This window comes from Pogoniulus pusillus, chromosome 23 (genome assembly GCF_015220805.1).
Source record: "Pogoniulus pusillus isolate bPogPus1 chromosome 23, bPogPus1.pri, whole genome shotgun sequence".
Taxonomy (NCBI): Eukaryota; Metazoa; Chordata; class Aves; order Piciformes; family Lybiidae; genus Pogoniulus; species Pogoniulus pusillus.
The window spans coordinates 16,560,993-16,575,332 of NC_087286.1; the positions used below are offsets into that span (position 1 = coordinate 16,560,993).

A 14,340-nucleotide genomic window follows, 5' to 3' on the forward strand; every position below is an offset into this window, starting at 1 on the left:
TTTCTTTTAGGTTTCTTTCTCCTCTCACTCTCTGAACATTGCTGTTCTCAGACTTTCTAAGATGGAGTATTTCTACAAACCATACAGCCAGCCTGATCATTGCCATTCTGAGCATTTAATTCCTGTGCCAGCAGCGCAATAAGAGAAACAGGCACCTTTTCACGTCACTCAAGGCTTTCCTGGCATTTGCCTTTAGTAATAGTGACTGCCTCTCTCTATCATATTTTACTTCTGAGTCACATGTGAATGCGTGAAGTCTGGTTGCTTGGATCTCTGTGTTTATATTTTTATCTACCTGTAGATAAACATCTTGGAAAAAACTAAATGTTTGCAGAAATGTCAGTTAATGTGCAACCTGCTTTACATACAACCTACTTGAAACTTGTAGAGAACTTTTGTCATCTTGGGAGTGCATTCCTTAGAATCCTAACATGTTACACAGAGGCTGCATGTCCTTGAGAAAAGATCTCTTTGATTCCTCATTAGTGATAGCTGTATTGGATATCACTTCTTGAGAACGAACCAAAGTTTGTCTTGATACCACTTTGGCCTTCTGGTGCCTTCATCTTTCATCATCCTTTTCTTTATTTTCATTAATCATCTACTGCACTACTGTTTGGGGAAATCACTCTGCTTAGTAGTCTTCTAAGATTACTAATTGCAAACCACAAATGTAATCCTGGTCTCCTTTCTTTTGATTTCCATTTTTTTTGGATAGGAATTGCCTTTGTCAAGTGCTCATTGCTGCCATCTGGAGTGGGAGTGCAGTGGCCACCTGATCTGGTGAAACAGCCGACCTTCTGCTACTCTCCACTGCGTTTGTTGACCTGACTTTCAAAAACAGTAAAAGGTGCTTAGACACTCTTCCCATCTACTACTGCTGTCTGGAGGTGGTGAGCAATTCTAGGGCAATGCTTCAATATGTGTGTGCTTTATTTAGTATTTAAATCTGAAGCAGACTTCTCCCTTACAATTCATGTGCTTGCCTGCTGCTTCCGTTAAGTCTGTTTAGAAAAACAATGTCTGTAAAGGACTGTTCTGAGAGTAAAGTGAATGTTAAGCTGTCCAGATTCTTCTGGCTCATTTTAAGACTACAAGGCTGGATGTTAGGAGGAAGTTCTTCACAGAGAAAGTGATTTCTCATTGGAATGGGCTGCCCAAGGAGGTGGTGGAGGCACCGTCCCTGAAGGTGTTCAAGAAAAGACTGGATGAGGCACTTAGTGCCATGGTCTAGTTGACTGGATAGGGCTGGGTGATAGGTTGGACTGGATGATCTTGGAGGTCTCTTCCAACCTGGTTGATTCTATAATTCTATGAAGTTCTGAAACCCAAGGTTTTAGGAAGAGCCAGACTGCCAGGAACTGTTTCAAATTCCTTTGACATCTCATCGGTTAGCATGAATAGGATGGGCTGAAAAAATGCAATAAACAGAAGACCAACAAACCAGCTCTCTCTTCCTTAATAAGGAGGACTAAATATTGAGGTGGAGCAGAACCTCAGCAACGTGATAACAGTCTATGAATGGGATCTTTGTGATTTTGAAGGATCAAAGAGGTGGTTTTGACTCTTCCTCTTTATTTTGTTTGCCTTTCTTTAGGTCACACAGCAAATAATTCATGTGACGGAGGTTAAATTATGGAACCAATTCACGGATTCTCTAATCTAATCTTTGTCACCTATTTTCCTGCATGACCTGAAAACACACCAAGAAATTATGATTCCTACTAGGTTAATTTTTTTTTTCTTTTTATGACATAAGGCATCTAGAAATGCCATCTCACTTGACACTTTGAACCTTTTCTACAATTATTCAAAGAAATCATAAATTGTTTGAACTTTGCACAGTATGTATATTGCCATTATAATAAGGGAAAATGATCAACTAACTTTGAAGGAAGCTCTTTTATTTTATCTAAGTGCAGTATAAAGGATGTCATTATTGTCAAGTTTATGATGTTTTGCACTTTAAAACCAGCTGTGTCAACACTGAATGTAACAGATATTTTGGAAGGATATGCCCATAGAATATGTAAACTAAAATATGTTATAACTTTATTTTAACTTCAAAGACAAGCTTTTGAATGTGGGACAGACACAGGTCTTCAAGACAGTACAAATGTGATTTCTTAGAGCTTTTTGAATGCAGTAGAGAGAGCCCTTGTTCTCCGTACAGCTCCTTTTACACCTATAACCATGCAACAAAGTCTTCCTCCCTAGAAGTGTTCAAAGCCAGGTGGGATGGAGATTTGAGCAATCTGATGTAGTGGAAGGTGATCCTGCCCAAGGCAGTGGGGTTGGAATTAAATTAGCTTTACAGTCTCTTCCAAGCCAAACCATTCTATGATTCTATTTCACGGCAAGAGTGTCTCCAATGTATAGTTTTGATAACTGTAAGCAGTTTGATAAGTCAGAGATTTTTATTCTTGTCCTAGTGCAAAACCTGATTTTATCAGGAATTTACTACTTCAGGGAAGTGGTTTTGAACTTTAGCCGGGGTCACTAGTGCTGTGACTCACTGCTTTTTTTCTGTGGAAGGCGTTAACATCTTCATTGCACTGCAGTGAATATGAAACCTCACAGAATCCTATATAAGTGGCTCCCAAAGACCCAGCCCATCAGTACACCCTGCTGGGATAAGGTAAGACTTACATAGCTCACTGGGTAACTCTGGAGATGCCAAAGATGTATTTTATGGTGTAGTCAGAAGGTGCTTAGTTTTCTCTGGCATGCTGTTTAAGTGCTAGCTTAGGAGCAATGCTTCAAAGTGCCTTTGTCATAAGAATATCTGTGTTGGGCATTGTGGCTTTGGGTTTGCAATGGTACTAAAATGTGATCTGGAGAAAACAGACAGTTTGGAAAAAACAGAGGTTGAAACTGGGTGATCTTTGAGGTCACTTCCAACTTAAACCATTCTATGATTTTGGTAGCATTTTAGACTCTGAATTATTGGTAAAATAGCTTTTATTCCTAGAAAGCCAGATTCTGTTCCTCTTGGTTTTGCCAGGTAGCCTTTTAGCTTTCCCTGTCTTAGTTAATGGAACAGAGAAGTCAACTTTTCAAAGTGTGCTTGTGAGCAGTTGCTTTATTTTCACATTTCAAAGCAAAGCTTCCAGAAATGGTAACTATGAATGATGTGTGGGGCTGTGAATCAGGCTCATGTCTCCTTTGCTGCCATCAGTCAATAACTGACAAAAGCTCTTTGGGACCTACTGTGGTACCACTGAGAGAAGAATCTGTCAGCACTGCCAAGAGTCCCCCCAAATCCCTTTACACATGAACCTCTTTCTCTTTGTGGATTGAATCAAGTCCGGGAGGTCTTGTAGCTTTTGGTGTCTTTGATCACAGCTGGTGGGGCTTAAGCTGGGATGACAGAGCAAACTGATTTAGACTAAAGCTAGGCAGCTCTGGAGTGCGGCAAAGCTAAGCTCTGAATAACATTTTCCTTTCCAGGCTGTGATGGTTTGGATGTTCCCTGCCCCCCCACACTTTAGAAATTACCCAGACTAGTCTCAGTCAGCTCAGAGAATATAAATGAAGGTATTTATTTACAGCTAGCACAATATATAAGCAGATATTTACAGTATATACAATTATATACAGAAATATGCAAGGTAAAAAGTAATACAGAAACACAACTCCCCTCCCAGAAACCTGAGTCCCCAGGAGGGGCTCTCAACCACCCCTGCACCTTCCCCCTGCCCCTCTCAACCTTACCCCAGTCCTAAAGAAGAATAGAGGTTCAGCCAAGAGGTTATGAAGCAAAGGTGGGTTAGTCCAAATGGAAGGTGAGGTTAGGGGGATGCAGTTCAGTCAGAAGCCCAAGACAGAGTGCATGAAAAATGAGAGTGTTATCCAATGTTTTCATTTCTTCTTCAGCAAGACTCTGAGGGGAGTAGACATCACCACTGTTTTCCTTTCACAGCCTATGTTCTAGTTCTTCTCACCAAAACATTCTAGCTAGCTTCAAACTAGCACACAGGCACATTTCCAGGGTGTGGAGGAAGCAGCCTTTGTTCCTTCAGCTACCTGATTGACTGCTGGCTGTTTGTGTGGTCTCATTTTAACTGATCATATGCAGAGTGTCTGGGAGCTCTGAGTTGTGAATAGGATAGAGATGGCAGAGTTGAAAGTGAGCCTTGGCCAGTGCTGACAGCTCACTACTGTTAGCAGAAGTGAAGCAGGACTGATCTAGGGAGAGGTTCAAGAGCTGATCAGCTGCTGGCAGTACCAGCAGAAGTTAACAGTAAAGAGGAAATGTCTATGATTGAGGAGTCCAGGGAGTGAGCCAGGGATGTTCTTGTAAAAGTAGGGGAACAAGAAAATTCCTGCACAGCTCTGATCACCTGTTGGGAGTGCCATTGCTTGTCATGGCCAGAAACAGATCATTCAAGATCAATCAAGCTGTGATCAACTCTGTGTGTTTGTGGGAAGTTCAGCTTTTAAACTAATATTTATTCAATGACAAATGCATAACTCTTTGATCTAGCTGATACTTATGCCTCTGTTGTGCAGCTTGACAGATGGATATTGAGGCTGGAGATGAAATTGCTGTTGTTGGAATAGGATGCAACTTTCCTGGAGGTGAGTTTTAGGTCAAAGGAAAGCAGGCTGCTGGAGGAACACTGAAAAATCCCAGCCATTCACTGTCTTTTAAAAAGTAGTGTCTGGAGATGACCTTTTGCTGCCAGTGAGGCTCTCTGAAGAGTGGTACTGTGCTCATCACACCCATATGGTCATTAGGGACAAGATGGCTGTGTGTAGTAGATGCAGTGAGATGATGGATTAAGCCTTAAAGATTTTGTGGGGGTAAACACAAGCAGTGAAGAGATCAGTCATGTCCTTCCATTTTCCTATCCTCAAAGAATGTCCATTTGTTGGTGATTCTAATTGAGCAACTGAGACTGGAGAAGAGGCTTCAAGAAGACCTTGTAGTAGCCTTAGGGTATCTGAAGGGGGCCTACAAGAGGGCTGGGGAGGGATTATTTACACAGACTTGTAATGACAGGATGAGCAGTAATGGGTTTAAACTGGCAGAGAGGAAATTCAAACTAGATGTTAAGAAGAAGTTCTTTACAGTGAGCGTGGTGAGACACTGGCACAGGTTGCCCAGGGATGTTGTGGCTGCTCCCTCCCTGGAGGTGTTCAAGGCTAGGTTAGATGAGGCCTTGAGCGACCTGCTCTAGTGGGAGGTGTCCCTTCCTGTTGTGGGGTGTTGTGACTAGATAATCTTTAAGGTCCCTTCCAACCTAAACCATTCTATGATTCTGTGATTGATGAGAGTTCCCAGTAAGCAGGCGTGCATTTCTGAGTCTGCCTGGGGAGGGGGAGCAGATAGTTTAATCCACTTTAAAACCTTTGCACCACAGGAGATGGCATTGACAATTTCTGGAAAGTCCTGGAGGAGGGCAAAAACTGCACAGTTGAAATCCCTGCAGAGAGGTTTGATACCAAGGACTGGTATGACCCAGATGACAACAAGCCAGGAAAGATATGCACCACACGAGCAGCTCTGCTGGATGAGTGAGTCTGTTCCTCTGCCGTGCCCCTGGGTTTGGTTTTGTGCTTGGTGTAACGTGTCCAGCTGTGGCCTGAACACAGCTGCTGCTCTGGTTTTCATAACATGCAGAACATGTGTCCTCTGAGTCTTGAAGTGGATGCATATTGCCCATGCATTGCAGCATGTTCTGGTCTGTGTCTTCCAGATTTAACTCATTTGACAACCACCTGTTTGGGATTAATAATACAGAAGCTGAACGCATGGATCCGCAACAGAAGTTACTGATAGAATGCACCTACAAAGCGCTGGAGGATGCAGGAGTCCCTGTAGAAGCTATCAGTGGCACCAAGACAGGTGTTTTTATTGGTAAGATGAAAAATTGCTGTGCTACACCACTACTTGTAATTGTTGGATCTCAATAAGAATTGCTGGGCTGCTCTAGAAGTTTGTGATATAATTTACATAGCTATTTTAGGTGCTCTTCTTGGTGTCTTCAGGCACTGAAGTTGAAGCAGGAAACACTTAAAGCAGCCTGATCTCCTCCTCCAAGAAGGTCACCTGCCTAATGGGTGAAGATGGTAGCTTTTTTAGTAAGGCTTCTGGTCCTGTGCCTCACAGCATCCTTCTGGACGAGTGCAGCTGTGAGAGGACCAGGTACAGAATGCACGGGGTGAAGAGCTGGACTCAAAGGGTGGTAGTGAATGGACCTACCTGTGGCTGGTAACCAGTCATCAGCAGTGGCTCCTCAGGGCTCAGTTCTGGGCCCACTTCTGCTCCATGTGTTCACCAGTGACCTAGATGCAGGAATTGGTTGGATGGTAAGTGGAGAGAAAGGTGCTGATCCCTGGTGCTCTGTGTCAGGAGGCATAGAAATGGCTCAAAGCTGCATCAGGAGAAGTTAGGACTTGATGTCAGGAAGCATTTACTTCGGTGCTTCATGTGTGTCAGCATGTAAGAAGCATTTGGGCAATGCCTTTAATAGCATGGTGAGCCCTGAGTTGGTCAGGTGGTTGGACTAGATGATTATTATTGTAGATCACTTCCAACTGAACTGTATATTCTGTATAGTCTATTCTAGTCTAATTATTTTCTCATTCTATTCTATTCCTATTCTAGGTTAGTGTATTTCCATTTCTATTTCCATTTCATGCTGTTCTTTCAGAGAGGAAACTATTCCTTGCTTCCTGAGTAGAGGCACTGCTTTTGCACAGACAGCTGCAGGCTTGGGGATCCACTTTATATGAAGCCTATGTGCTCTTAGAAAGAGGGCACAACTCCTCTCACAGGCCTTGTTCTTTTTTTTCTATTTCTGCCTTACACAGAGGACCACAGTGAGTGAACCAAAGAAAAATAAGAAGCATTTTGCATAGCTTATGCTGCGACCTTTAACCTAGAACATCTGAGGAACTGGAGCTAATGCCCTGTGCATTTATATCCCAGCTATCCTCACTGTAACCTCTTAATATGTATGCCAACAGATAAACCAAAACAACCACCCTCAAAGAGAGATGCAGGGGTCCAAGCAGGCCACACAGTGCCTAACAGCATCACACAATGAGCTAAGCCACCGGGGAAGGCAAATTACTCGTGGTGCTGTGGGAATTTCTAGAGTTGGGTGGTTTTGGGTAAGCTGAGTCCAAGGAAATTTCTGAGAGTTTTGCCTTTGATTTGTGTTGAAGGTAAGTTTCTGCAGATGAGCATTGCCACCACAGAGCTGCAAACCAAGCCATGATCTCAGCTGTGGAGTTGTACATCCCTTTTGTTCACTGGGGTTAAGCTAACACATGTTTGGTATTTTTGCAGGCCTGATGAATCGAGACTATGAAATTGTAACAAGCAGAGCAGTGAGTGAAATCAATCATTACGACGGTACAGGAGCAGCAATGAGCATTGCTGCTAACAGAGTCTCCTTCACTTTTAACCTGACTGGCCCATCGCTGGTGATCGACACTGCATGTTCATCTTTTCTCTTTGCTCTGCACTACGCCTTGAGAGCAATTAAGTCAGGTAAGGGGGCCACAGAGATGCTGGACAGGGGAAGACAGCGGTTTCTGTCTCTCACCCTGCAGTTCTCAACATAAGCATGCTTCTGTTTCCCTCCAGGAGACTGTGAGGCTGCAATCTGTGGTGGAGTGAACTGCATAATAGATCCCCGCACCTTTGTGTCTCTCAGTAAAGCAAAAATGATCTCTCCAGAAGGAATAAGCAAACCGTTCTCCAAGAAGGCAGATGGGTATGGAAGGGGAGAAGGCTGTGGTGTTATTTTCCTCAAACCTCTGAAAAAGGTAAGATAGCCTGAGGAGCAGCCTAAAATAAGGCGGATTGCTTACCTGAGTTTTGTACCTGCAGCTCTAAAAATTACTCTTCCAGAAGAGATTTTCCAGATCAAGCTCAGGATTAATGAGGCATTTATTAAAGGGGAAAGAATCACAGATTCAAAAGTTAGTTTCACCTTTTGTCTGTTCTGGTTTTTGTAGTTTTATTTTTTGGTATGCAGAGAAATCCTGTGATGATTAATTTTACCTTTCTATGAAACAGGCAAAGGAGGACTACAGCAAAATCTGGGGTGTGATAAACATCAGCGCTGTAAATCAGAACGGCAGGTCCACAACTCCCATCACAAGACCCTCTCAAGTGGAGCAGGAGAAGCTGCTGCGCAGCATCTACGAAAGCCGTGTCAATCCCTCAGTTGTGCAGTATATTGAAGCACACGGTACAGGAACTGCTGCTGGAGATCCTACTGAAGCTGAAAGCCTGGGCAGTGTCATTTGCAAAAGGAGATCCTCAAAGGCTTCCATTCTGAAAATTGGCTCAGTGAAAGGAAATATTGGCCACACCGAATCAGCTGCTGGAGCAGCAGGGTTAATCAAAGTACTCCTGATGATGCATCATGGGAAGATTGTTCCATCCTTGCATTACTCAAAGGAAACGAGCAGCATTGATACAGATAAGTTAAACCTTACCATTCCCACAGCTGTAGAGCCCTGGGAAGAATCCAGTGAGTATGGAAGAGTAGCTGGAGTCAACTGCTTTGGATTTGGAGGAACCAACGCTCACGTTGTGGTCAGGCAGGTAAAGCAGCTGGAGCCCCTGCCAGCCTTTAGGAGGCCCCTCGAATTAGTTCTGCTGTCAGCAGCATCAAGCAAGTCCCTTCAGATGACAATGGCTGACATGGCTGAGCAGCTGAGCACCAGAAGCTCCATCACTCTCCCCAGCCTGGCCTACACGTCTGCCTGCAGAAGAAGCCACGCCAGCCACAGGTACCGAAGAGCTTTTGTCACAAATTCTCTCCAACACTTGCAGCAAGAGGTTGTGTCAGCAGCAAGCACTGAGCTCACCATGTGGAAGGGGGAGCCACAGTTGGTGTTTGTGTTCTGTGGCAATGGCGTGAAGCTGCCCGAGTTGAGCGAGGCCCTGCTGAGCTCAGAGCCACTCTTCAGAGACAAGTGCAGGGAAATAGAAAGGCTTTTCCAGAACCAGGCTCCCATCAGCCTCCTGCCTGCAGGAGGTCACAGTCCGCAGGATCTGCTGAACCCAGCACTTGCCCAGCCCCTGCTTTTCACCCTGCAGGTTGCCTTAGCTTCCCTTCTGAAACACTGGGGCGTTAAGCCAGTGGCTGCCGTTGGCCACTCGGTAGGGGAGGTTGCTGCTGCACACTTTGCCGGGTACCTTTCGCTGGCAGATGCAGTCAAAGTGATTTACCATCGGAGCCGGCTGCAGGCAAAGGCGGTCGGAGGCAGAATGCTGGTGGTTGGCAACATCCCTGTGGAAGAGGTTGCGGAACGCCTGCCTCGCTACTCGGGCAAGGTGTGCATTGCAGCTTACAACAGCCCCCTTTCCTGCACCTTGTCTGGGAACTCAGACTCCATTGATGCTGCCCAGAGAGACTTAGCTCAAGCTTTCAGCCAGAGAAAGGTCTTTCTTCATGTGTTAAATGTCCCAGCTGCGTACCACAGCCCCAGCATGGACACGATACTTGGGGAGCTGGAAGAGAGCCTAGAGCCCTTAGGAAAACAGAAGGGGGAAACGGAAGTGATTTCAACGCTGACAGGGCTGGCTGCTTCGGAAAATGACTTTGCTCTGGGCAAGTTCTGGGCCCAGCATACTCGTGAGCCTGTTGCTTTCACTCAGGCCATCAAAACTGCAGCGAAAGACAGGGAGAATGTGGTGTTTGTGGAAATAAGTCCTCACCGAGTGCTGCAGCGAAACATAAAGGAAACTCTGGGGAAAGACACAAAGGTTTTCTCCTCTTTGCAAACAGGCACAGAGCATCAGGCACTCTTCACCCTGGTAGGAGACCTCTTTGAACTGGGATACAATCCCAACTGGCAGCACTTCTATGATGGCTATCAGAGTGTCCCCGTGGCCATTCCACGGTATCAGTTTGATCGCAAAAAACTCATGGCCTGTCTGGACATCCATCAGCAAGCAAGCCAAAGAGGTGTCAGCTCCAGCCACCCTTTGATTTATGGCATAGGCAGTAACACAATGGAGTTTGGCTGCCTGGTCTCCCAGGACACAACGTCGTACTTGTATGAGCACAAGAGCAATGGTGTGGCTTTAGTCCCTGGTGCTTTTTATGTGGAGCTTGCTCTAGCCTCTGTGTTGAGCAGCTCAAGTCCCAGAGTGCCTCTGAGTACTTGCCAGATGAGTATCAGTTTTTCTGCGCCGTGTGTTCTCACACAGGGTTCCCAAGTCTTGACTATCAAGCTGAATCCACAAAAGGCAGTGACAGCCTTTGAGATTCTCTCTTCCTCCAATGCAGTTTATGCTTCAGGCCAAGTTGCAAAGGGTGCTGAAGCCGTGGTGGAAGAAAGCAGCATTTCCTTCCAAGACGTCTATCAAAGATGCAGGTCAGTGATTAGCAGAGAGGAGATTTATGAATCGCTGTCTCAGGTGGGCTTTCAGTACGGCTCCATATTCAGGCAGCTCAGTGATGTGCATTATTGCCAGGAACTGAAGGAAGCCATAACAAGCATCACAGTGAACAAGGAGACCCTCAGGGAGATGTACAACTACTGCATCCACCCGGTGCTGCTCGACTGCTTTCTGCAGATGACTGCCGTCTTGACCTCAAGGACGCTGCAGTCCAGAGCAGGCTTTCCTTCAGGGATAGGCAGCCTGGTGGTGCTGCGACCGCTGGAGGAAGAGATGATGCTATACATGAGGACAAGCAAATCCTTTGGGAACAGCCTAGAGGTCTGTGGATGCTTTATGGACAAGCAGGGGTCCATTTTGGCTGAGCTGAAGCGCGTTGCCATCACGTTCATGAAGCAAGCATCTTCCAGAGACAATGAGTTCATGTTTGAAAACAAGTGGAAGGAGATCTCTCTTTTGCAGACCGTTGGACGTCTTGGGGCTTTGCCCAGGGTGCTGGTGCTTGCCGACAAGCTTGGGATAGCTGAGCAGTTGAAAAAGTATTTGCATCCCGGTTCAAGGTATCTTCTGTATGAAGACTGGGAAGCCCAGCTGGAAGGCAATGCACAGAATAAAATGAGAGCAGAGGTTGAGGATTATGAAGAAATTCTGTTCCTGTGGGGAATTCAAAAGTTAAATGAGAATTTCCCAAGCCAAGTGGTAGCCCAAATGGCAAAGTGTTGTGAAGCCTATCGCCAAGTGGTCGTGGCACTACGGGAGAAAGCGTCGCGCTGCGCAGTCCGAGTGATCACCTACAGAACCACAGAGAGATCTGTAGACCACCTGAACTGTGGGTTTGCCTTGTATGGCATGACCAGAACTTGTGTTGTTGAAGTTCCAGAAATTGCATTTCAGATGATTGACCTCAGCTCCACCAGCTCCCTGGACATCTCAGTGCTAGCAGACGTCCTTGCCAAATACGATGGTGTGGACTACCCTGAAATTTGCATCAGCCATGGTAGAATTTATGTGGCTGAAATCAGACGCACCCCTTTTGTCGATGCAGATTGCAACCAGCCCATAAAATCTCCCCAGAAGTCTGAAACTTTCACTTTGTACACTTCTGATCCATACACAGCAAAAGACTTGTCTGGTGAATTGTCCCTCAGCACTGCTCCTCCACTTGACAAGCAGAGTGTTGAAATCCAAGTGGATAAAATATGTCTCCACTCAGAAGATTATTTCCCCATCAGTGTCTCTAGCCGGAACTTTGGTAGTACACTGTACTGGAACTCGCAGGCGGTAGACAAACATGGGCTGTTAGTGCTGGATTTCAGTGGCACAGTAACAGCAACAGGCACCGATGTGAAGAAGGTTAAAGTGGGAGATCAAGTGGTTTCATGTTACCCTGCTGCTGCCTCGTCCAGACTTCGGGTTCCAGGAACAGTTTGCTTCAACGTAAAGAAATTCCCACGCTTCCAGAGTGTCCCTTGCATGTCTTACTTTATCATTGCATGGGAGATCTTTCACCAGAGGTTACCTAAGGGGAAGCACGGCAGAACATTAGGTATTATTTGTACAGAGACATCATCAGTTTTGTGCCAAATTCTGTGTGCAGCAGCAAAAGAGAAGGGTTGGAGACCAGTGCTTGCAGAGCCCAATCCTGATAAGTTGCATAACATTAATTTATGCAGTGCCCTTATTGTTCTTCCACCAGCAAACAGGCTGTCTCAGCAGGATCTGGCTCACATGCGCCTACTTAAAGATGTGGTGATAGTGTGTGGCAATCAACAGTCTGATTGCTTCCAGAATGTCAGTGGAATTGATCATGAAAATGTCACCTTTCATATCCTTACACTTAGCAGCATTTTCCAGAAAGCACCTTTAAAGAACCTGCAAAAGACTGCTCATGCATGGATCAGTTCTCTGGACATGAAACACTTTAGACATCTATCAGGTTCTGTTTTTCAGCAGACAGAGAGCTTTGAAATGGTAAACTCTGTGATGTCCTATTTTACCTGCAAATCTGTCCCCCTTGCTGTTCTGAGAAGGCAGAAGGACATCACTGTGTCTTCAGACATACCAGTCTATGAGCCCCCAAAGAGGCTGTTCAAGCACAATGCTATTTACGTGGTAGTTGGAGGCCTCACTGGACTTGGCTTTGAAACAGTGAAATTCATAGCTGAGCATGGAGGAGGATGCATTGCAATACTCTCCAGGAAAATTCCAAGTAATGAGAAGCAAGAGGAGCTGAATGCTTTGAGACAGCAGTATAAAGGGAGCAAAGTAGTGTTTGTGCAGTGTGATGTTTCTTCCACCAGTGAAGTGGAGAAAGCTTTCCAGTCCATTGTGAACATCTTTGCAGGGAGCCCAATTAAAGGTGTATTTCAGAGTGCTGTAGCTTTACATGATGGCCGTCTTGAAGTCCTGACCTTGGCTGACTTTCAAGAAGTGTTGAACCCAAAAGTAGCAGGGACTCTAAATCTTCATTTGGCTACCAGAGGCCAGCAGCTTGACTACTTTGTGTGCTACTCCTCTGTTACTTCCTTTCTGGGCAACTCCACCCAGACAAACTATGCAGCTGCAAACTCTTTCTTGGACGTCTTCTGCCTGTACAGGAGGAACTGTGGGCTCTCAGGCCAATCCATTAACTGGGGTGCTTTGAACCTTGGCATACTGCTCAATCAAAGCCACATTCAGAACATCCTGGAATCCAAGGGCATAGACATTCTGCAAGTGCACGAAATCCACGAGTACCTCCGGGAGAGCTTAGTTGTGAATAACCCACAGCAAGCTGTTGTCAAATTTAACTTCCAAGCTTTGTTTCATCACGTTTTCTCTCAGATTGCTTCTGTCAAAAGTCGCTTCATGTCACTTCTGTTAGAAGAATTCAGTGACAAGCTTGAAAGCCCTGAGCAAACTCAGGACCGGGACACTGCTTTAATCAAACCTGAGGACTACATCACCTTAGTGGTGAGTGACATCACAGGCTCGAATGCAGATGAGCTAACCATGAATACAACACTGTCATCTTTGGGCACTGACTCCATGCTAGCTATGACAATTCAGAACCGTGTCTTCCAGGAGAGGAAGGTGGACATACCACTGCTGAAACTCCTTGATCCTCACACAACTCTGTCAAGTTTAGTAGTAGTTTTAGAAGAGAAAAACAATGAAAGTGGAGGAGTTAAGAAAAACAATGATGCAGTTGAAAGTGCAGAAAACGAGAGTCGTCTGTAGGAGGCTTCTTCATTCAGGAACTGTGTAACTCTGAAGTCACCTGGACCCTTTGCAGTATCTCAGAACATGCCACTGCAGACCAAGTAGAGCATTCTGTGATGCTGAAGGTACTTTACTGCACTGACCCAGAGAAAACCACTTGAGGTTCTTCTGTCACTGTGCTGGCTGTATACATTTCAGTCATTTGTTTGACTTGTTACTTTCACTATTTTGTGCCTTTCATTTGTCAGTATTTTTAACTGGAAGTAGGTCGATGAATACACACACACCCCCACACCCCCCCTTTCCTTTTGGCAGATTTGTCTGTTCAGTGCACACTGCATTTTTTAAAGCCATATTAAAATCTTGAATAAAATGATCTGATTGTAGCTCTCAATGATGAATGCATATGTAAAGAAATCAGCAGGGGACTATCATCCATGCATGCAGTCATTCCTTATGACTTTATATTATACTTGAACTTAATTAAAATATTACAGTTTTATCTACCTCTTGAAATAGAGTTACTGCTAAATTCATTCCTTCAGCTCAGACCAAATAATTTTTGACTATACTGTGGTGGCAACAGTACTTTGCATTGCACAGAAGAGCCTATAAATGCCTTTGATCTATCAGAAGTCAACATTTTAGATGAATCTGTTCTGATAGGATGTGCTAATGTACCATAAGCTAGATGTAATGTTAAACCTTCTCAGCAAATTATGCATAAAGGAGATAATTCCAGATCTTCTCACTAAATTATATAG

The 14,340-nt window shown here is 44.9% G+C and overlaps 1 protein-coding gene across 1 annotated transcript; it reads left to right on the forward strand.

Annotated features, from left to right (window-relative positions):
* Positions 1-4,511: 4,511 nt before the first annotated feature.
* Positions 4,512-13,826, forward strand: LOC135185832 (uncharacterized). Its single transcript, XM_064162953.1, has 6 exons — positions 4,512-4,581; positions 5,367-5,520; positions 5,703-5,863; positions 7,301-7,504; positions 7,601-7,782; positions 8,036-13,826. Exons 1-6 carry the CDS (start codon positions 4,521-4,523, stop codon positions 13,592-13,594), a joined length of 6,321 nt encoding a protein of 2,106 aa, XP_064019023.1. The 5' UTR covers positions 4,512-4,520; the 3' UTR covers positions 13,595-13,826.
* Positions 13,827-14,340: the final 514 nt, after the last annotated feature.

Coding starts and splice junctions, on each gene's coding strand:
- LOC135185832 (XM_064162953.1), top strand. CDS start 4,521: ATGGATATTGAGGCTGGAGATGAAATTGCTGTTGTTGGAATAGGATGC. Junction 5,521..5,702: donor CGAGCAGCTCTGCTGGATGA/GTGAGTCTGTTC, acceptor TGTGTCTTCCAG/ATTTAACTCATTTGACAACC. Junction 5,864..7,300: donor CAAGACAGGTGTTTTTATTG/GTAAGATGAAAA, acceptor GTATTTTTGCAG/GCCTGATGAATCGAGACTAT.